General features: G+C 35.6%; 1 protein-coding gene across 1 annotated transcript; it reads left to right on the top strand.

Moving 5' to 3' along the window:
- The first annotated feature begins 282 nt into the window (after positions 1–282).
- PRDM1 (PR/SET domain 1) lies at positions 283–24,218 on the top strand. The gene is made up of 6 exons (XM_070953704.1): positions 283–483; positions 9,697–9,816; positions 13,768–14,017; positions 20,847–21,904; positions 22,948–23,076; positions 23,643–24,218. Exons 1-6 carry the CDS (start codon positions 298–300, stop codon positions 24,216–24,218), a joined length of 2,319 nt encoding a protein of 772 aa, XP_070809805.1. The 5' UTR covers positions 283–297.
- Positions 24,219–24,743: the final 525 nt, after the last annotated feature.

Genomic DNA, 24,743 nt, shown 5'->3' with positions numbered 1-24,743 from the left:
TTGGCTTTCTGATAATAAAGAAACAAGTCTGAAAGAGATGTGGATGGTTTCTCTTTTCCCTCCACTAGCTTTAGCTATTGAACATAGTGTGTCAAGGAAGTCAGCCCCAAAGTGCAACTTTTAGCTGTCCTGCTCATGTCCTCAGTGTTTTCCCAGATAACCATTTAGATCTATTTGCCAGCAGTACTAAAAAGAGAATGACAAATGTGTATATATATATATTTTTTCCAGGCTGCCGCACAGTGTAGCCCATATATTGTGAATTCCAAGAGACAGAGCAAAGGGACAATATTGATAATGAAAATGGACATGAAGGATGCTGATATGACTCTATGGACAGAAGCTGAATTTGAAGACAAGTGTACCTACATTGTAAATGATCATCCAACAGAACCCAGCTCTGCAGAAGGTTGCACCATAACTCAGGCCGAATCATCTTTGCCAAGGAACTTGATTTTCAAATATGCAGGAAATTGCAAAGAGGTAAGAACAAGTTTACCAGGAATGATCACAACAACCCGAAATGCCCTTTTGATTTCTGTTTGTTTTTGAAATAGGCATTATCAATTTTTCTTTTCTTGAAGCACAGAAAAGGCTTGAAGAAATGTCTCCCTTTTAATATCATTGTATCATTCCTATTTTACTGCATCAAAAAGAACAAACACTTCCTGACCTGTATTTCTATGTATCCTACATGTGCTGATGTATATATGGAATTTGCGTGTAAGATGTGGTTTAGCAGACTAGCGACAATTCCAGACTTGTATCCCTGACCAGTTTAGAATGAGTTGTTTTGCATAGTCGTAAAACACATACATCTGTAAAACACAGGATATACATTGCTTATAAGTGACCCTTTTGTTCTGAAACAATAAAATTATGTCAGATCAGTGAAATCATTTAAATACCCTGTGTTTAAATGACTTGTTTATCTAGGACAGGAACTTTTTTGGTAGCTGGACATACAGGTATATTTTAGTCCATGTCTCTGGAGTGGGTGCATTCTTTGTTGTTGTTTCAGAAGGGCAGAGAAAAAAAATCAGCCTAGATGAGCAATTGGCTGCCTGTTTATTCTTTCATATAGAGTAGCTATTATAGTTAGGCGTGATGTTCAGCTGGCTAATAATGGAAGGGCCAGCCCATCATTTTTTTTGTCCCTCTCCTGTGACTTGTGGTGGAACAGCTATAACCTGTGTTGCTACTGTGGCTAAATAAACTGACCACAGAGCTCAGGGAAGGGTGTACATTCATTCCTTTCTAGTTATTAAAAAGATTCTTCTTAAAACAAACAGCATGGAAACTCTCGTATTCAAAAACAGGATCAGAACCTGAACTGATATAAATTGTAATTTATTAACATTATTCAGAAATTGGGCGGCACCCTAATATCTCTGTGGTTTAATTCTTGGTGCTGCTCTTCTCTTCTCTTCTCTGAACTGAATGATGAGCTGGAACAACTGAAGTTTTTAGTATTCCCTTTATATATTAGGCCCTTGAGTTAGGTAATAAAATGGTAATTCTTTGACTAATATATTCAGAATTTAGCTGAGTGGCCTGAAAATCAAATCCATTGTAAAACCCATTTTGTTGTCTTAATCTTCTTGTTTCATTGCAGGCAGTTTTTTTTAAAAAAAATACTGCCTTGCTTTTTTTTTTTTTTAATTTGATTTATATGCCGCCCTTCTCCGGAGACTCAGGGCGGCTAACAATGCGCTAAGCAATGTTTGCGTTAGGCTGGCAAACATTCATACATTTGTGGGTCATTTTTAAACCATTATATTGAATAATAGTTTAGGAAACTACAAAATTTGTAATTGTTTTTCATAAAATGTAATTCCATGGGTCTTTACAGAGGAGGTTAGTGCTAGACAATATCTTTAACTTTTTTTCATTCTAGTTTCCTTAGCTATCTAAAAAATAGAGAGAAATTGCACTACTGTACTCAGTCCCACGTACCATTTAAGATACAATATCTGTATGTTGTTCATAATATGCTGACTCAGATTTAGCTGGCTTTGTAATTATTATATCAGCTCTGTGGTCAATTTGGCAGAATATCAGGTTAATTGTTATTAGAGTTTATGAATAATTTGGTGGCAGAGGAGAGAGAACCAGAGTGCAGAACCCAAATATCTTCGTGTTCTAGATCTTGAACCATTTACACCCATTCACAAACACAAATGCAATGAAAATGTATTTATTATCATAGCATATTATGTTCATTGATAAACTTGGTTTTAGGGCATTCTGCAAAATATTGTATGCAAAAAAATAATCTAAAGGAACTGCATCTTATATATATATATAGGCTTTTGGTTGTAGCTTTTGGCAGACAACGGCCTTGCTATTTTTCAGGGATGGATTACTCAGACATGATCACATACAATGATGCAAGAAGTGAGCTGTTTTTATGGAGAAAAATATGCTTATGAAATGTTAATGCTGTCATTAAGGAACTGTATTTAGGGTAATATTCCTAGAGCCTACAGATACTCCTGTGTTTTGTACGTGCACCTGTGTGTGTCTTGTTTTTGTTTATTTCTCATTGCTTTACTAATCCTGGAACTCCACCTTTTATTGAAATGGAAAGACATGTCATATGGTTGACCTTTGTTGGGGATTACTTTATGGAGCTGTTTTTCATTGTATGGTTTCCATTAGTAAGCATATGAGCATCTTAAAGCAACTTTAATTTTTAATGTTCAAAGGCTCATGAATTAATTAGGGCATCTTTCGGAAACTTCACAATATTATTTATCTGGACATTCGTGATGTAGTATTTTCTATTTTTTTCGGTGTGGACAAGTAGATTTTTTTTTTGATGGACATTCCTTTTAATTAAAATTCTCAAATTAGGCTCCTTTAAAATAATAGGCAATAATTTTTAAAAACCCATCAGATTATTTTTTAAAACCCCTCAAATATCCACATATAAATTGGCACTAGAATACACACTGGCCAGATAGAAAGGTTAATACCAGGAAGTGTCCTTTCTAGTGAAGCCAATCACAGCAGAGGAGGCCATGTCAAGCTCCTTTGGTAGAGATCTACAGAAGAATCTCCACTGCAGACTTTAATTTCTATATAGGCTTGTGGGAAGGAAAATGTACTTTTATGATAGCCTAGTCTCCGCTTTTTTAGAGATTACAGATCAAAAACTTTTGATTTCGGAAAATAATATTTTTAAAAGGGTGGTTGTGTTCTATAGGACTGATTCCAGGAAGTAATCTAGATGCTGTATTTTTATACTGACTGGTACTTAGACCCACAAAAGATACTGCTCTTTATTAGCTGCGCTTGAAGAGAATTATACTTTGACATTTATTGGTTTGCTCTTTTAGAATTAAGCCACCTCTCCAGCCAATAAGAAGATTATGGTAGTTCAAAGAAAAATCAAACTAAACATTTAACCAAATTGTATACTAACCCAGTAAATAGATATTTATCACTTAAATATCTTGCAAACATTGTTGCTATGTTCATGTAAGAAGGAAGCAACAGGCAAACATTATCTCTCACTCCACCCTTTTAAAAAAGAATAAATTATAGGATGTAAACCCTCTTCAGTGCACTATTCTCCCAGTGTTGTTGAAAACAAAAGAAATTGGATATTGTTCCAGACAAAAGCTTAAGTGAACAAGACATCAAGGAAGTAGGGAAGTGGAGGTTAAGCTAACTTAAGCATTTCTAATAATTATTTCCCATGGACATCAATCCAGGTTCAGTTTGTTTTTTATTCATTATTACTTCAAAAGTTGTGGGTGCTCCATCACTGAAGGCTTTTAAGAAGAGACTGGTCAGCCACTTGTCTGGAATGGCACAGGTCTCCTGCTTCAACAGAGGTTAACCTAGAAGACCTCCAAGGTCCCTTCCAACTCTGTTATTCGGTTGTTGTTATTATTTGATTAAATTATATGTGCTAGTGATATCAGTGCCCATTAAAATAAATAATAGCTTGTATCTTTTATCTACATTAAGCCTGTGCCTTATGAAGGGTCACTTTAATAAGTTAATAATAAAGATTAGAAATAGATATAGAGTACTGGTACTTACATAAAATCTGCATGGGCTGTATCAAGTGACAAATAGAATGTTACACGGAAAAGGTGCTGATGCCCAGAAAGAATCAAAAGAAGTGGCTTCTATATACAGATAAAACATGAAAGGGGAAATATATTTCAATAAAAATGTTTATATAAGTGATCCAGTGGCTCAGTTCCAACAATTGGTGAGCTTTTTTAAAAAAAAGAGTTTCCTTTTAATTTATTTTTATTTAATTCAGGAAAGCTATCAGCCTGTTCAGGATATTACTAATGTTCAGGAGAATTGCCGTGTTTCCCCGAAAATAAGACCTTGTCTTATATTTTTTTGAACCCTGAAATAAGCGCTTGGCCTTATTGCCATGTGCTCAAAAGCCCAATTGGGCTTATTATCAGGGGAAGTCTTATTTTGGGGAAAACAGGGTAATAGGACTAAGTTCCCACTGTCAAATTCTAGCGTGCATTCCTATGAAGAAAAACAAAGTTGCTTCCATCAGAAGCAGCTGACTGTAAAACAATTAACAGGGTTCAGCCCAAAATCTGAAGTTTAAGGAACACACCAGAGTAGCATAATATAGAAACAATTCTGTAACTTTATACCTAAAGCACTAGTAACACATTGCAATTGTATTTTAATGAATAAGAATGTATTGTAATACTTGTAATCTTGCTTTTTTTTTTTTAATAATGTAGAAAGAGACACTTTCCTGTGTCTTGTTTTCCAACAGTTCGTTTTCAGTAGGCCAATTTCAGGATTTTATATGAACAAGAAGTAGAAGGGTCTTATCCTTCAGTGGCACATGACTATACTTTATATTTCATAAGTAATATCCATATACTAATAGCAGAACTAGTAATGTTGTGAATTAAATACTTTCTATAATTGTTACAACTTAAGTGGGGGGAGTCTGTCTAACAATTGTACTTATCATAGCACCTTTCCTATTCAGTTTTAAAGCACAGGCATTACATTCCTTTGTCATCACAGTTCCTTTGTCAAGGATGTTTTTTTACTATTCAGAAGTTCTGCTGCCATTCCCATTAGTTAGTGGAGAATTTGTAGTATTGGGACAGCATTATTCCAAAGCAGATGTGCTTAAGGACACCTAGTGGACAAATCTGAAACATCACTTTGTGTCTTTCAAAATTCAACAAGGCTTAATTTACATTCCTTTTTGATTTGTAGTTGTATTTTTTAAAGTTGTGTATATTTTAATATTATGGTCATTTTTAAAAAATGCTATGTTACCAGTTCATAATGATACATCTTCTTTATGAAAGTATAATGAAACTCTATTTCTTTGTTTGTGGCTCAAAGCTGGATTTCTATAGAGTTTCTCCATAATATATCACATTATCTGGGGACATTAGAGTTAAATCCTGAAAATATAACTTTTGTGCAACCATTCTACAATAAATAATTATTGGTAACTTAGCTTAGTATCTCATTCACACATTCAGAAAATTAATATGCTCTTTAGAATAAATGTAAACGTAACTAACACTAAGAAAATAGCCACTAAGATCCTTTCTATGGAAGATATTAATTCAACAAAGGCTAGTTATATGTATGGGGAAGCCTAAACAACTGCAATTCCGGTGCATATATTCTCAACCCTGATTGCACTTATCTTTTCCTCCTCAAAGAATGTGATTCTTCCAGTGTATCCAATGCTTGATAATAGCTGTAATTTATTCAGGATGATACTTCATGCATCTAATGAGGTGTATATGAAAACTTTGGCATCCATTTATTTTTTAAGGTGCCAGAAGGCTATGTTTTGTTTTTCTGATACAGACTAACATGGCAGTTTTTACAGAAATTTAATGTTCCAACGAAGACTTGAAAGTTGTTAATTATGATGGACAATAGCAAGCAGCATGTGCCAGTTTTGCTCTCATTCTCCCCTTTTCTCTTCTAATAGTAACTTGCAAATTGTAAAACTTTCATGCAGTGTTTAAAAAATACCTGGGAACTCTGTGTAATTTTTCTTAACCATTATCTGAATATGAAACTTAGCCGAATGAAATCACAGGAATTAACAAATATTATGCTACAGCTTGGTTAAATATTGCAAACATTCCCCTCTGTTGTTTGCATCCCTCATACCATTAAACAAACCCATTTCACTCCCCTCCCACATTTACCCAGCCCATCCATACACACACACACACACACACACACACACACACACACACACACACACTTAATGAGGATATCTAATATATCATACTAAATTCTTTCTAAAGACCTTGCTCAAAATATTGTTTGGGCATGCTTTGAATTATTGTACAAAAATGCCCCAATTGTTTTCATTTGACAAATGCCAAATCATAATGATTCTTAGACTCTTTGAAAACTTCAACATATGTTTAAATTAAAATGTAAGGGAGAGTGCATCTCTTATAACTATGAAAAGCAAAAACAGCCAAACTTCAGTATAATTCAGATACTGGCTATAAACTTCTCTTGAAACTGTAACAGAATGTAAATTAAGTCAGATGGGGGAAAGCCAGAAGAACATCTGCCTTTTTCACCTCTATGAAAAATGCTTAAGAGTGGTAAAAATAAACACTGCCATTAGGCATGTCCCTATTTGTTTCTACTTGTTTTTAAAAGATACACAACTGGTTTGAATTTGTTAAAGTTTAGGGGTAAATGTCAAGAATTGCTTCAGAGTCATCAAAAAAATTCATACCAAGCCAAATCTTAGGTATTTGTGCTACTACTTTGTCAGTATTTTTTTCTTCCTCTTGCAGATTTAACCTAGTTTAGCATCCATTCCTCTATGCTACAAATAATACTGGAAATTGTAGTTTTCTGTGAAGTTTCAACACATTAGAAAACTGCAACTCCTAGAAATCTTTGAGAGTAGTCATGGAAAGCTTTATTTGGTATAGTATGGGGTTTCAAACTTTTTCACACTGTGGAACCTACTGTTTTCTAAAAAAAAAAAAAAAAAAAAAAAATCCTGCAAACTGGTCAAGAGATGAAGCTGTAGCGATGAGAAAATTGGCTGTGTTCAACCTTTTTTCTCTCTTAGTCTCTAGAATCTTATACTAGATAGAGCATTTAATTTTCATTATTTCAGTACTGACAAACTGCTCTATTCAGGACTGACAAAATTTGATCGAATCAGAAGTGTTCATTGTAGATCCCACTAGCAGATACCGTGTTTTCCCAAAAATAAGACCTTGTCTTATATTTTTTTGAACCCTGAAATAAGTGCTTGGCCTTATTGCCATGTGCTCAAAAGCCCGATTGGGCTTATTATCAGGGGATGTCTTATTTTGGGGGAAACAGGGTACATTTTTAAAGATCTGGATGGTACATAGATGGAATGCTAATATGCGTTTCTTCTAAAAGATGGACAGCAAAAATCAGATGTTTATAATATAATAATAACTTTATTGTTATTGTACGTGTACACACAGTATACCCATACAACAAAATTCACTTAACACCCAAAGACCAGGTCCAACACACATAATAATCCCCAACACACCCCCACCCACCACAAATTCCCCACCCCTAAAGCATCCAAACAGCCACAGAACAGACCAAGTAATGCTGTCCAACAGCTTACTTATAATGATGGGAATAAAAGTTAAATCTCACTCATACCCTAACTTGAATCAATAATCCTTCCCCTCTTAAACGCAAGTAATATTATACTAGATATTAATGAAGTTCTACAATATACTGTATATAAACTCGAAAAAAGGAAGAAGGTACTGTGATGTTTTGATTTAATGATTACCCTTATTTTCAAAGTTAAGTGTAATGGATCCATAATGCATTTATATCCTTTTATTATTTTATTAGGTATAATGAAACTAGTCAATAGTGTGAGAATAACATGACTCATTAACTTGAACATGAATGTTTACTAAGTCTGTGGAACAAACGATTTCTTTTCATCCCCCACTTTCCATTTAAGTTACAGACATCAGTTTCAAAAAGTCCTTATTCATGGTTCCTGGTTTACAAAGTTACTCTTCTGTTTATATAATATTCAAAGCAAATTAAAATTTAGCGGACTTAGTGGAGGAGGCAAGAGGAAGGGAGGAAATCCCCAGTATGTAACGAGATACTCAAATAGTCCATGATATAATTAGTGGCAAAGAGGAACTTGTACAGCCAATATATTTTACACTGTAAAGCTGTGGGTCCTTGGTTAAATCCACAAGAAGCATATGACAGATTTTATAAGTGGTTGTCCCTTAATAAGTACTGTTTCAGATTATAACATACATCTGTCTCCCTGAGTAGGATAATAAAATACAATGATTCTAAAGTAAGCTAGTAAGGAACAAATAGTCTCAACTTACAAGCATCCATTTAGCAACCATTCAAAGTCACCACAGCACTGAAAAAAAGTGACTTACACATTCAAGACTATCACCGCATCCCCACAGTCACATGATCAGAATTTGGATGCTTGGCATGTATTTATGACAGCTGCAGCAACATGGGGTCATGCGAACACCCTTTGCAACCCAGCAAGTAAAGTCAATGGGGGGAGCAGGATTCATTTAATGACTGCATGCTTCACTTAACAACTGAATTTTGACCAGATGACTGTGGGGATGCTGCAACAGTTGTAAGTGTGAAAAACATTCATAAGTCATTTTTTTCAGTGCTACTGTTACTTTGAGCAATCACTAAATGGATGGTTGTAAGTTGAGGACAACCTCTACAAGCCTCACTGTAAATTTATTGTTCCCAAAATGTGGCTTTCATGATATGTGTATTCCTGCCCAACACCCCTGGAAGCCCCTTTCCAAATGCCATGTGCTGTCCACATTTATCTGGCCAATTGCATGAAGGTTCTCCCCCTCCCTGAAGTCAGGACACAACATCGTAATTCCAAGCAGTCATTAAGCAAGAACTAGAACTCACGGTTTCTCAGTTTCTAGCCCCGTGATAGCGAACCTGTGGCAAGCGAACCTATGATGGCACTCAGAGCCCTCTCTGCTGGCATGTGCGCCGTCGCCCCAGGTCAGATCTCCGTGGCGTTTCTTTTGTGAGCTTCTGTTTCCCTGCAAATGACAAAACAGAAGCTCACAAAAGAAAAAGATCTCACCTCTTGCTGTGCTGCCAGTGTTGGGATGGCCCGCCTCCCGCTGGCCAGCTGGTCTTCGGGTCTCTGCTGCGCATGTGCGCGTGCATGTCCATGCATGTCCACACATTCGCATGTGTGCACTCACCTTTCAGTTTGGGCATACACGTGCGCAGTTTGGGCACTCAGTGCCTAAAGAGTTCGCCATCACTGTTCTAAGCTGCTGGACCAAACTGGCTTTATGGTGCATTTTTCAAAGTGAATTTATTGTAATGTGATATGAATTACTACTAAATTGAATCCTATACAGCTATATCTAAATATTTCCACAAAAACAGAGCAAGTTAAACTTTATGAATATTATTCATATTTTAAGTACTTCGTTCTACAACAGTAAGTGTCAAGTCATTGCTGAAATGTGTTATTCTAAATACAGAAGAAGGGAACATATGTGGCTCATAGTAAGACAGTGAATAGGCAAACAATATGTATAATTGCTTTTTGAATCACAGTATTTTATACCAGTGTATTGTTTTAAACCATGCATTTTTCAATGCATTTATTCTTAACATAATCCAACTCCTTTCTTTCAGGTTATTGGAGTTATTAGCAAAGATATTATCCCCAAAGGAACACGCTTTGGACCATTGGTTGGTGAAATCTATACCAGTGACAGCGTTCCTAAGGATGCAAACAGAAAATATTTCTGGAGGGTAAGCAAGGAAAATAACTTTATATAAAGTATTACAAAATATTAACGGTGTTATAGGTGCAGGGGTGAAATGATCCCGGTTCGGATTGGTTCAGCCGAACCAGTAGCGATGGCGGCTGGTAGTTTGGAGAACTGGTAGCGATGGTGATGCGAGGCTCCACCCACCCTCCCGGTCATCATTACTTCCTGGTTTTAACCAGGAAGTAACCAGTTTTTTACCCTCTGCGCATGCGCAGAAGGGATTGCGCATGCGGAGAGAGTCCGTACGGCATGTGCCCTTCTGAACCAGTTGGAAAGGTAAGTAGATTTCACCCCTGTATAGGTGAAACAAACATTGTCATTATTTGAACTGCATGAGCTAAATTGATGAATTAGTATAGTCCTATTTATTAATCATGTGGCTATAGTCCCATTCTTAGGAGAATAGAACATTTGCATCTTGGTTACTCCGATCCACCAACTTTCAGGAGGAAAGATTAAAATTGGGATACATATTATAGAGCAGTTTCTCTCAGACATCCTCCTCTAAAATGTGATGGTTGCTGCCAAAATCAGGATATTAATTTCACAAATGTGATACTATTCCTTTTGCTCACAGGATGGAGGGAATTTAAGATAAATACTTAAATTAGCACTTATAGTAACTGAGTTACTACAGTGTTAACTAACAAAATGAAGAGAACAAATCTTTTTGATTAGTTATTTTATAAGGCAAGTATGTGAAAAAGATTTAAAAAAAAAAACTAGGTTGTTGATATTATGAGTATTTTTGCTAGTTGATCGTTTTTTGCTGAATCCTGTATGTCTTATGCATACCTTGTACCATAATAAAACTTAGGCAAGATGAAATCTCACAGCTTCAATTCTTCATTTGAGAAACAAAAGTGATTCTTCCCATATGGTTGCTGTAAGAGAATACACAATTAATATGATATAGGATTTTGTTTTTTTCTAATGCTATGCTAATTAGAGATCCAGTTTGGTCTAGTGGTCAAGGCACCAGGCTAGAAACTAAGAGACCATGCATCCTACTCCCACCTTACCACCATCCAATAATTTAAGCTAAATAAATTTCTTGCACCCTAATCCTGAAGTATCAATATTGGATGAGATAAAATGAACTAATTTTGTCATAAAGTATGAGATTTGGAAGGAAGAAGACTTTGTTACTTGGACATGATACATTGTATCATTGACTTTTTCTTCCCCAATTTCAATTATATCTTAATCCCTTATATAGAGAGGAATACTGTGTTCATTATTTATTTACACCCTGCCTTTATTAATTTTTGATAAATCAAGGCAGGGAACATATCTAATACACCTCCTAGTTTCTAGCCTAGTACCTTAACCACTAGACCAAACTGGATATCTAATTAGCATAGCACTAGGGGAAAAAAATCCTTTATGATATTAATTGTGTGTTCTCTTACAGCAACCATATGGGAAGAATCAATTTTGTTTCTCAAATGAAGAATTGAAGCTGTGAGATTTCATCTTGCCTAAGTTTTATTATGGTACAGGTATGCATAAGATATCTAACTCAGGATTCAGCAAAAAATGATCAACTGTGGGTGTGCCTCAGTGACTGCTATCTTCATTGCAATATTGCATTACAAAAACAGAATAACAGAGATGGAAGCTTGCAACTTAAGGCCATGTCTTTGCTTTCCTATGTAAGTTATCCATTTGGAAGACAGAGTAGAAACATCTGTTTTGGCCATTTGTTCTCATTCACTTTTAGTTGTTCAATAAGGCAAATGTGTCATCAGTCTAGATATAATTGATTTTCTTAGTCGAATCTTTATATTGATTATTTTTCAAATTCTCATCATGGAAGAAAAATAAACATGTTCCTCTTCAGATTAATTGTTAGGGAAGAGGACAACCTGGGTCTATATATATCAGATTCCAATTTCTTTGATCCATTTTGGCTGGCAACAATGGACAATTAGTCTGACACATCTGCAGGGAAACAGATTAGGAAAACTTGCAGTTGAGTTTTGCAATTATTCAGCAACTCATGGAAAAGAATTCTGACTACCTAACAGGATGTGACACAGCTAACATCACACACGTTACACACATTACAGTACTTGCATTTTGAAAAATCTTGATAAGTACTGGGGTTGAATCTTCTGATTCACAGTGCCTGGGATTCTTAGAAAAGGTTCTTTCCTCGGTGCCTGAAAACAGCCCTGTAGATGCAAAGGAAACTGGAAGATAATTTCCAGCATGTCATGTGAAAAGGCATGTCTGGCAGGAACAGAAATATCTCATTTGGGTTCCCTAAAATTGATACCTTTTAGAAAGAAAAAGAACGAATATGTTGTGCAAGCACCAAGATGATGTCATTTCTTGTAATTGTGGCAGTATGACTCAGCACATTTTAACCTTGTTTGATTCATGACGATTAGATGAGGCAGCAGAATAAAGTTTTACAGCAGTCTCACTGCACAGCATGTGTGTAGTGATGAAGCATACAATAAATTATGTTAGCTTTGGAATGTGACTGGAAGACCTTTCTTTTAAATTTGAAAAATGAGGTCTTCCCTGTAACGTTGGTGCATATCACTGGAACTCCTGAGTTCCTGGAAGTTTGCAAATCGGAGCTAACAAGCTTTTTTTTTGAGAGAGAGAGAGAGAGAGAGAGAGAGCGAGAGAGAGCATAATTCTTGAGTCTTTGTTCCATCTTTCTCATAACAAAAACACCGCAAAATCTCTCAGGCTTCTTTGATGAGGCCACATGTATTTCCTCAGCCTCAAATGACAGGAAGTAAGAAAGTGATTCTGGTGTTTACTGTGTGTGTTAAAAGGCCGGCTTTGTTGCTACTTTGGTTTTTTTTTTAATGACTTATCAGTATATTCTTACATCAAATAGCATTCAAACAAAATGCCTGTAAAAGAAGCACACAAAGATTTAGAGCAGTTTTGACATTTTGACATGTACAAACCCAAACTCAAATCCTTTCTTAGCCATGACATTTCAACTGAGTGTCCTTCTGGAAATCACCTGATTAATTTACCTCAGATCTAACAGTTGAGGTAAAAATGAAACCAGAAGTATATACTTGCCATTTGCCCAAAGCCCATGGGAACAAAACAAAAAAAAGTGAAGTATTTCTCAATGGAAATACATAAAACCCTTTTTGGTTCCAGTTAACAACCTTCCCCCCCACCCAGCTGTAACTTTCAAATAATTACTTCAGAGAGCAACAGTTATTCATTGTATGTCTTAAGTTTCAACAGGAGCTTTCTTTGCTCATTTTTGTAATCTCAGAGACACTTTGAAAAGAAGCATGCCTCAAGTCCCATTATTTGTTCTGCCACCTGCTGTAGAATTAAATTTTCCTAAACATTCTTATTTAAAGAAGAAAACATTTCACTTAACAATTAGATCAGACTTGCCTCCAGATTTCCTTTCAGTTATACACCTACCACCGTATTATAATTCAGTTTACCCCACCCAGTTTTTGTACAAAAGGGTTGCCTTCTAAATATGATCTGGTGCTATTTTAGGACTTGTTGAGGGGAGGGTGTATCTGAATAAATTTGGTGTTTCTTAAATCTGTGGTGATGGGAAGTCACAAAGAAAAAGGCAGAAAAGATAAGAAAAATATGCCTTTGCAACAGTGACTCGTAGCATCTCTACAGAGATATCAACTTTAAGTGAATACTTTTTTGACCAGATTTAGGTAGCATTTTAAATTGGAAACATTGAATGATTACAGAGTTTAATTGAAAACTCCACAACAAAACTAAGCAATAATTACAAAAGGGTAAAAAAGCATTTAATTTGGACCAAATACTGTTCAGGGTATTTTGTTTCCTATATTTGTGATAATCTTATATATATGGGAAGAGGATTTTTTTAAATAAATAATTTTTTAAACTATCATTAGGGCTTTGTCGTTTCTATATTCCATAAATATATATCCTTCCTTTCCTGTAGATCTATTCTGGTGGTGAATTTCTCCATTTCATTGATGGGTTTAATGAAGAAAAAAGCAATTGGATGCGTTATGTGAATCCGGCCCACTCCGTTCAGGAGCAGAACTTGGCTGCATGTCAGAACGGCATGAACATCTATTTCTATACCATCAAGCCTATTCCTCCTGGCCAGGAGTTGCTTGTCTGGTATTGTCAGGACTTTGCAGATAGATTGCATTATCCTTCCACTGGAGACTTGGTGATGTTGAATAGTAAGTAATTTAGATTTACTCCCTTGTAAAGAAATATCTTTTGTCACTGGAATGTTGATCATAGGTATGAATCATCATATGAATGATGAACCTCGGGGTTCAAATATGATTGCAGGAGAAGACATCTTAAACAGGAAACGTTCTTTTCTTAATTAAAAACAACACAACTCAGCATAACCCCATTTTAGGAGACAAAAATGTAGTTATATTGTAGGCTGAACATCCTGTTATGAGGCTGTTTCAAAGCTTAATCTGAACGTTCACGTACTGTTGTTGAGATTATGTTTATACTAATAACCCTGACCTACCAAGTGGGAAGAGGAAAACCCAACTTCATGATAAAGCCACAGGTGAAAAATGAGAAAGAAAAGAATGCCATTCCAAAATCTTAATGGTAAGAATTCAAGTTTCTGGGGAGACTTATATGCATATCATTACAAGACTGGTAGTGTTTCATAATTTTCATGGTTGATTTATTTGCTCAGATAATTCACCTAATGTTTGAAGGAGCTGATATAATTCTTTTATGAAAAAAAAACAGTGCTTTCACTTCACATAATTTTTTTGTAATCTCCTGAATTCACATCCATTTATATTTTTATGTTATTATTGCTTTATATCACAAAATTTTATAAATTGCTGTCTTAACAAAAAAACACCAAATATTTTCAAGTATTAACAAAAAAAAATATTCACCACAATCTGAAGCGAAATGAATTTCACTGAATGTGGTAGGACTTACTGCTGAGTAGATATGTATAGGATTGGTTTGTTAATATTTTCAAACTGTGCAGGTAGAATTTGGTTTCAGTGCTGGTTCAATGGAAATACTTTTACTTCCATTATTTAGCAACCATATCACTTAGCAACCAATTTGCCAGTTCCAACTATAGTCTCTAAGTGAGGACTTCCTGTACAAGGAGATACGGGGCTATAGAATAAACTAGGAAATAAAAAATAATCCTAGAAGAGTGTAGTGGAACTCACTTCAAGGAAAATGGAAATACTTGCTTACTTAGGAAGTTGGCACCAATTAAAAATACATTCTTTTTTTCTTAATGTAGTATAGTAAATAAATGAATATGTATAATGCTGCTCCAACAACCAAAGAAATTGATGATTGAGATTGAAAAACATTATTCTTGGAAATTTTAAAATATGCATGAAAGATGATTTAGACACAAGTAGACCAGAGGTGAAATCCAGCAGGTTCTGACAGGTTCTGGAGAACCGGTAGTGGACATTTTGAGTAGTTCGGAGAACCGGTAGTGGAAATTTTGAGTAGTTTGGAGAACCAGCAAATACCACCTCTGGCTGGCCCCAGAGTGAGGTGGGGTGGGATGGAGATTTTGCAATATCCTTCCCCCAGGAGTAGGGAGGGAATGGAGATTTTGTAGTATCCTTCCCCTGCCATGCCCACCAAGCCATGCCCACAGAACCAGTAGTAAAAAAATTTGGATTTCACCACTGAAGTAGACTCTTCCTGAATCATGTTGCTTATTACCTTTGCTCCACACGTTTTGTCTCTAGTGTAGAAGCTGTATAAACTAATGAAGTGAAGACCTTTTAACTTGTTATATTGATTTTAATTACTTTAAACTGCCCAGGATTATATTTGAGTGAAGATCCATAGAAATGGAATACACACATGCATACATACATACTGTCATATAAAAGAGCATCCTTACTTAAAAGCAGGAAAATGGGCCAGGTATCCAGGTAGCATCTATTTTCAAATAGGGTAATTAGTATATATTTAAGTAAGCTACATTTGGAATCCTGGTTACTTAAAATCCATCCCCAACCTTATGTTTTCATATCATTTTCCCTTCTTATATTATTTCTCCTGTAATTCTCAATTTCTGAGCTACTGTGTCCTAGAAACATAAATACATTACAAGTATATTCTAAAACTACGTCTATCTTTTTGTTTTATAATAATTTGTGCCGAAAAAGGGGTTTCCTAAGCATTCAAATAAAAATAGTTCATCTGTTCATCATGTACTATTTATTGTTTGAAGCTATGAAAAAGTAAGAATCACATAACTGTCCATGATATTGATTTAAATTATTACAAATTCAATAAAGTATCATAGGAATGCATAATATAGCAGGGCCCACACATGCAATAAGTCAATTTTAAATGCTAGAGGATGTGAATCAGTCACAGTCTGATTTTTGAGTCTGAGATTCAAAGCAAAAGGTTGAGTTGATATTTTACTTTGAAAAGAATTAATTTATAAATGTATATATAGATATCCGTAAAAGTCAACTAAATATTTTAATTGATTCAACTTGACATGTTACACAGTCCTATTAATTGTGTCCCCAAATAACGAAAAGTTCAGATTCATGTTGAAAACCCCAGGTTCTTCAGTTACTTGCAATTATAAACCTTGTACTTATAATGCCTTTTATATAAATTTTTGATGTCAAAAACACTGGATTTCTGGCTGCTATAGTAAAAAAAAAAAGATGCATGGTTGAGCTTGTCATGTATTCCACAAATAACTAGAGAAAATGATTAGGAGTTTGCTTCATTTTAATTTTGAGAAAAAATTAAAGTGACATGACATTTAGGAAAATAATCACCTAAGTAAAAAGGTACATATAGGTTTTCTTGGTGATAATACAGATGCAGTTTTCTTTGTTATCTTCTGGGATATCTTTTTTTTTCTTTAGACTTCTTGCAGCCCTGAGGTTAATAGGTAATTTGTCATCCAAGTTCAAACCAAGGAGTGCTTAGGTTATGAGGAATCAGCTAAGGTTTGAGCAGACGAAATATTTCAGAGATTTATAATAGTAAGGATGTCAACACTAAATTCTGTAACTTAAAATCTTTTTTTATAAACAGAACTAAAGTGTAACTGATGAAATTGATTAGCAGTAGATTCGGAATAAAAAAGCACATTTCATTATATAACATACAATTAATTTATAGAAATCTCTGGCATAAGATGTGGTTGTCATTAACTTAGACTGATTTTAAAAGGATTTAATATATGTATTAATGGAGGATCAACATATTTGTGAATCTGTCACTTTCTGGGAAGGAACAGCAGAAAATCTTTTCATTCTCATGGCCTAATAAAGATCTTCTCAATAATATGTAACACATTTAGAAATAAAATTTGAACTAATGACATTTTAAATAATAGCTTTCATTCTAGCATCTGTTGGGGGGGAAGTAGAACTCTGAGGTTCTCTTCTGGCAAAACAGCCATTTTATTTAGAACAAAAATGTGAATCAGCATTATTAAAATTAATCACTCAAAATGTTGATCAGCATTTACTCTGGAAATGACACTATACACCCACAGCTATTTTTGAGGTTTCAGGGGAAAGAATTAAAATGTTTCAGGCAGCTAATAGCATTACAAATTAGAAGGTTTTTGTAACTAGATTTGAGGAGAACATAATTTACTCTTTATTTGTATTTCTTTTTTCACTGACCAATGCATGGCTACACTGGCATCAATTTTTGTCATACTATTAGTAATTTATGTCTATATACTATATATGTAGGTTAGAACAAGAAGTTGTCTTTGATTTCTGATGGATATATAGATTGAATTTATTTAGTACATTTTTGCCAAGAAAATGCCATTCATGAATATGACGATTTTAATTCAGTTTCTGTATTTCTAATACCTTGTATTAGAGTTTATGTGCAAGGAGACGCTTGAATGAATTGTAGACTTATTTTCCCCCACAAAAATCAGAACTGGCATATGAATCTGATTTTCCAATCTGCTCACCGTCAAAAGGAGATCAAATAAATTTTGTGAGTCAAAGTTATGTTCAGAGAGATAAAAATCCATATGAGGCCAAATTGAATGTGTAGTCTTTTCTACATGGAATCCATGAAGCAAACTTCTATATTTCAGTCTAAAAAGTATGCAGACTAGGCTAGTTTGAGACCAGTTGTATTTTCCTCAGCTTCCTATGATTTATCAAATAGCATTATCTTTTCTCTTGCCATTAGTATTAGAGCTACAAAAATAACAAAAGAGTAGAATAAAGTAATATTTAGTAGTTCTCTACTTTATTTTTTTTCCCCATGCATTTGGTCACTCCTAGTTTTTTGTTTTGAATGAAGTGCCAATCAACTGAAAGAAACTATGAAAAGAAAGGAGCCTCTAGAGAAATGGACTAATGCAGAGAGGGCAGCTTCATGACTTGAAGATATTAGGAATTACAGTTCCTGCCAGCCTCTACCAACATGGCCAATAGATAGGAGAATTCAAGTTCAGAAGAGGTAGAAGCTAGTTTACAACTTTCTAAGAAGTTAGCTGCATATGCCAAGAAATACATGCCAGGCAGCCAATCCCAAATTCTTACTGAACTGGAAAATATGGCACATTCCTTTAGAATTCTTGTGTGTGATACATTCAAAAAAAGTCTATAATTAAACATTCAAGATAAAAAAAAAGAACCCTAAATTTCTTCTTCAGCAGTTATAGAAAGTTACATGTATATGTAACTGCCCAGGGAGACTTACACAAGTCCAGCACAGCAGCCTTAGGGACCATGTAAAGGGCAACAGAAAAGGGATGCCAGTCATTGAGCAGGTTTCTTCAGTTTCAGTTCCAACAATCAGCATGGTGAAGTAGTTGAGGTAATAGGCTAGGAATAAAGAGACACAGGTTCTTCTCTATCCTCAGCCATGGAAGGTCACTGGAAGTCTTTGGGCAAGTCACTTTCTCTTCCAGCCTAACATAGCTCACAACATTGCTGTTTGAGAAAAAAAAATAGGAGGAAGGCTCCTCTATATGTTTCTTTGAGCTCTTGTATAAAAAGTGAGGAAATAAATAAATAAATAAAAGATACTCCCTTATATGTTGTTGCAAGACACAATGCACTGGTACAGGTTCTTCCATAACAAAACACCATACTATTTGCTGTGTTCAGGTACTTCTAAGGACAACAATCTTTGGAACAAAAACCAGGAAACTTATAAATGAAGCATCCATTTTGGATCCCAAGACATTCAGAGAATTCTTAAATTGAATGTACTATTGAAGCCAGGGGTGTTTTTCCTGGGTTTGATGAAAAAATATTTTTTAAAAAAAAATATGAAACTTTGTTTTTATATGTGGCCATAACAGCAAGTCTTATGTAGGCTCAGAGATGAAAGAATTCACATATAGCCAGCCACAAGGGAAGAATGGATTATGAAATTAATGGAGTTGGCATAGATAGTGAAATTGACTGCTTTGATTAAAGAAAAGACTTTCTACTTTGAAACTTTGAAATCATTCTTGGATTTCTTTTTTGTTTGAAACTGAAAGAAATGAAATTTTAACCTTGGGATTTGATGATTAGATTTGTCTATGATGATAGAAGTACTATTTGTTATGGTTTACTCTATTCAAAGGATAATTGATTTTTAGATTTTTATCTGCATCAAAGAAATAAAATTTTTAAATAGTTTTTTCCCTATTGTTTGCAACTCCGAATCTTGCTTTTTTCTTACTCCTTTTCCTTTCTTTTTAACTCTTTTTTTTCTTTGCTACTTTGTATTTTATACCTTTTTTAATAAAGATATAAATAATTAAATAAATTTTAATAAAATTTGGGAAAATTTTGTGCTAATTGAAAAGGCTTTTATTTTTAGTTTTAATTACAATACCGCATCCTCGGTGTATCTTTTCTTAAAGCTTAAAACTAGAAACCACTTCACACATCATAGCAAAAGCAGGTGTGTATTAAAAATGGTGAATATGAAGAGGCCTACATGTCTTCTTTTCTCACCACATACACACCACAGAAACACTTAAGGGAGCTGGGACCAGTCATCACATCCCTCAGTGTTTCAGCAATATATGTGTGGTAGGAAAAAATTATGTAGCTACCTGACACGACATGTGTGTACCCATATCTTCTGAAGCCACAGTTAAAATAGAGGGACGTTAGAAGTAGGGTTGCTATCTTGCTGTGCAAACCCTAACTGGAGAGAAAAAAGAGAATTGCTATTTTCTTTTGATGAATTTATTGAAAATTGTGTTCCTTTTATAATCAAGTCTCATAAACTAACTGGGATGCTGAAAAAGCTTCAGGACTCTCTAGGAGAGTAGCACATTGCCAAAAAATTATAATATCCCTACTGAAATGAATCACGCAGAAAAATTATTTATGCAATTGCTAAAAATCAACACTGACTTGATGGTACATAAGTAAGTTATGGTACTTACTTATGGTACTTAAGTTTCAAAAGAAAATGTTTCCTTTGTAGAGAGAACTGTCATGCCATTTCCTGAAAGCTATAATATTGGGGCAGAGGAAAATGCTTCCTTCCTACATTTTGACATGCAATTGAACTGTCTGAATGATGATCAAAAATTAGAATGAAGCTATGTAGATGTCAGGAATCGGAGGCTCATGCTGTTGTCAAAAGAATTTTTGAAAATTTGCTTTTAAATAATATTTGAATCATTTTTAAAGGATACAGGATTTCTGTACTAAAGCATTTAGCCCCATATTAAAGAAAGAGATGATTTGAGTTGAGAGCGAATATAATAGGAAAGTACTGGCAGATTTTCTACAATTTAATATAAGTAGTTAGTGGTTTTATTTCCTTGAGTTGAACCTAGTGCTATTCATTTTCAAAAGCCCAAGACTGATTCTTTTTTTAAGATAGAAGTTAATGCGCAAAGTGTTTTCAAAAAGTGTATGGTTGACAAGGTTATCTGTCCTCACTTTGATAAGAGTGTAAAATGAATCCATCAAGTGCCTGTAAATGTCTTGAAATACTCATAAAACAAGCAAGTTCAGAGAGTACCAAGCATCCCACACTCATTGCTTATGTTTTTTTTTCCTTGTATTTCAGCACAAAGCCACAATAGGCCAAAGCAACAAACCTGTGACAAAGATGAACTTTTTCAGAAAAATCTTCCTAGAAGAGAACATAGTGTGAAGGAAATCCTAAAAACTGACTCCAATCATCCTAGAGGAAGGGATTTATGCTATAGTCATGTTGCTCCACATACTCAAGAAAAAGACTTAGAGGTCCTAAGGAAAAATTGTAGTCCTGAAAGGAGGCCTTTCTATCCTCGAGCTGTCTATCCCATCCGACCTCACATTCCAGAAGATTACCTGAAGGTTTCCCTAGCTTATGGGATTGATAGACCTAGTTACCTTGCTCACTCACCTATCCAGCCATCTACTACCCCAAGTCCTTCAGCAAGAAGTAGCCCAGACCAAAGTTTAAAAAGTTCAAGCCCTCACAGCAGTCCAGGAGTTACAGTTTCACCCTTAGCTTCTGTGACTCAAGAGCACAGGGAGCCTTATCCTTATTTGAATGGACTGTATAACACAGAAGGATTGGGATCGTATTCTGGATATGCCCCCTCAAGCCATCTTTCACAAACCTTTCCCTATCCCAAATTTCTATTACCATCATATGGCATGAGCATCAACAATTTCAATCTCTTTCCAAGGATGTATCCTTTTTATAGCAGCTTCTTCAGCGGTGGAAACCTTTCTCCTCATATCCTGAACTCATCTACCCTTCCGAGTTCCTTGCCATCCGATGGGAGCCGTCACCTCTTACAGCCGGATCATCCAAGGGACCTTCTGATTCCTGCACACAACAGTGCCTTCTCCATCACAGGAGCTGCTGCCAGCATGAAAGACAAGCCATGTAGCCCCACAAGTGGGTCACCCACTGCAGCCACTGCAGCCACTTCTGAACACATCATGCAACCAAAACCTACCTCGGCAGTATTGGCTGCCACTAGCAGCGAAGAAGCCATAAATCTCATCAAGAGCAAGCGGAATATGACTGGTTATAAAACCCTTCCCTATCCCTTGAAAAAACAGAATGGCAAAATAAAGTATGAATGCAATGTCTGCTCCAAAACCTTTGGCCAGCTTTCCAATCTGAAGGTAAGCTTTTAAAGAGAGACATAATGGCTAGGCAGATTTCTCTGATTACCATACCAAAAGTCAAAAATGACTTTTTAGGAGGGTCTAAAGTGGCTAACATGCTAAAGAGAAATTAGTCCATACATGCTTGCTGATATTATATTTATGGCAGTGGTTTTACATTTTTAAATATTTGAAATTCATTTTTAAAGATTAACAGTTATGCAGTAATCATTTCTTAATTGATTAATTAAAGTGGCTGTAATGCAAAGTGGATTTGACTTGGTCACTTTAATTCTGAAGGTTTCCTGCTGTGAAGTTTTCCTGCTTCACAAAACTGTGAAGTTTTGATAACTGAGCTAAGAAAGTGAGTGCATCCAAGATATAAAGTATTGGGTGTGGGGAGAGATGATAATGAGCCATGTAAAAACTAGTGATACCTAATAAGAAAAGTCTAAGAAAGACTACAAAGGAGAATGAATTGTACTAGGACTCATTGCAGGAAGAATCTGGAGATTTCATCAAATGCTGGGCTGCCACTCATTTGCCTAGAGTCTAGCTGCACTGAGGTGATAGCTGAATTTCTCAACAAACAGATATATAGTTCCTGACCTCTGCAGTCCAGTCATTTTTTTTCCATTATAGTATTTGAGGCAATATGTTCTTAGCCATTAATGTTCCATATTCTTTTCTTACCCAACAATATTTAATGTCAATCTGGAAAGGAACAATTCATGAATCAACCCTGTCAAAATAGTATATAGATAAAAAAAAGATTAACTCCTTGATTTCTGAAGCTTCTGCTCACATTAGTAATTTCCACAAGTTGTTTTCTCTCTTTAAATATTGCGAAGTACATATTAAAATATTGCTAAGTTGTAGATCTTGGGTGGCAGCAGTATTTAAGTAGCAATGTACAAAACTGTTTCTATTTTCTTCCCTTTTCATAAATAATGCTTATAGAAAATGTAATAGCTAAACAATAACATTAATTCAATAAGAAAATCATTCTGAACATGTTAATGGTTTCTTGAGACCTCACTAAGCATTCTGTTTCTTGAAAGGTTCATCTTCGAGTACATAGTGGAGAAAGACCATTCAAATGTACTACTTGCAATAAAGGGTTCACTCAGTTGGCTCACCTCCAGAAGCACTATCTGGTACACACAGGAGAGAAGCCTCATGAGTGTCAGGTGCGTAGAGTTTGCAAGGAGTGACTTTAGCAAAAGATGCTAAAGTAAAGTAAAGATATCCTTGAGTCACATTTGACTGCTGGCTACTTGATGAATATATATATGACTTGAGAGTGGGGGCAATGCAGATTTGCTTTGCAATAGTACAGAAATATTTTCTTGGGGGGGGGGTTCAACTTCCTAGTCTAGCTTAAAGCACTGCGGTGTGCTGGTAGCCTCCCATCCATCCCTGAATTGGATCCATTGAAGACACAACCAAAACATTATTTGATATAAGCCTGTTCTACCCATCCAGCCCAGTGAAAAAGAAAAACTGCTTTTCACTTCTAAAAAATAGTTAGGATTTCTTTTGCACCAGTTTCAAATCAAGTATATATCCATTCTGGTTGCATACTTTGGAGAGAGCAGATCCTTGCTAGAAGAATGGAGACATGATTTTGCAAAGAGTGATTACACAAAATTCATCTTAGATAGGAAAATGTGGGATACGAGAGGTTGGAGTTTATTTGTTTATGCTTTTCTGTTAAAGTAGACCTAACTCCCAATTTACTTCTTCCAAATTTTAGGTCTGTCATAAACGATTCAGTAGCACAAGCAACCTGAAGACCCATCTGCGGCTGCATTCAGGAGAAAAACCTTATCAGTGTAAGCTGTGCACTGCTAAATTCACCCAGTTTGTGCACCTAAAGCTGCACAAACGACTCCACACCAGAGAGCGCCCACACAAGTGTATCCACTGCCATAAAAGTTACATCCACCTTTGTAGCCTCAAGGTCCACCTGAAGGGAAACTGCCCTGTAATTCATGCGCACAACCTTTCTACAGAGGACCTCAACCGGATCAATGAAGAGATTGAGAAATTTGACATTAGTGACAATGCGGACAGGTTGGATGAAGTAGAGGACAGTGTTGATGTAGCATCGGTGGTAGGGAAAGAAATACTCGCTGTGCTTAGAAGCGAGATAGAAGGAGCCACGCTGAAAGCATCATTACAGAGGAATCTGGGGAATGGACTGGTCTCCTCTGGGTGTAACCTTTACGAAGCCTCAGATATATCGGTTGTGAAGTTGCCTCATGCTCATCCACTACCTCAGCTACCTATCAAGGTCAAGCAAGAGACAGACGAACCAATGGACCCTTAAGTGCTGTGGGATGTACATGTGTATTGTGTGTGAGAGTGTATGCGTGTGGTTTAGTATGTGTGGCAAAGGACTGATGTTTGTTTGTATTTTAATTTATGACCTGGCAAGACAGGGTGCCTGTAGCAATTGCTTGTACAGTATATTGTATCAACGCTGCAAAACAACCTCAGCTTACAGTAGCTTCTCCAGTTGAAAGAAGGAATTTCCACGTTGCATTCTCAGGGCATGAAAAGAGGCCAAGACTGTCCATTGCCTCTCCTGCTTCCAAAAAAGACTGTCTAATATCCATAATCAATTTATAATAATAGTAATTCATAATTTATTATGCAATTTACCATTCAAAAAGCAATAGTTAGAATAATATTTACAATGATAAGAATATTCATTGTAAATGGAATATGAGTGCTTTTCGTTGTTGTTGTGTGTTTGTTTGTCTTGTGGCTGTTCTCCATAGAGTTGATTCCTGTACATCTGTTTAATAACCGCAGAATAATAGCAAAACCCATGACTGACTAGGCTGCAAGG

This window comes from Pituophis catenifer, unplaced genomic scaffold (genome assembly GCF_029215685.1).
Source record: "Pituophis catenifer annectens isolate HBS135680 unplaced genomic scaffold, rPitCat1.0.hap2 SCAF_1, whole genome shotgun sequence".
NCBI classification, from domain to species: Eukaryota; Metazoa; Chordata; class Lepidosauria; order Squamata; family Colubridae; genus Pituophis; species Pituophis catenifer.
The sequence above is the reverse complement of the archived record's forward strand: the minus strand, read 5'-3'. Positions and strand labels throughout refer to the sequence as shown.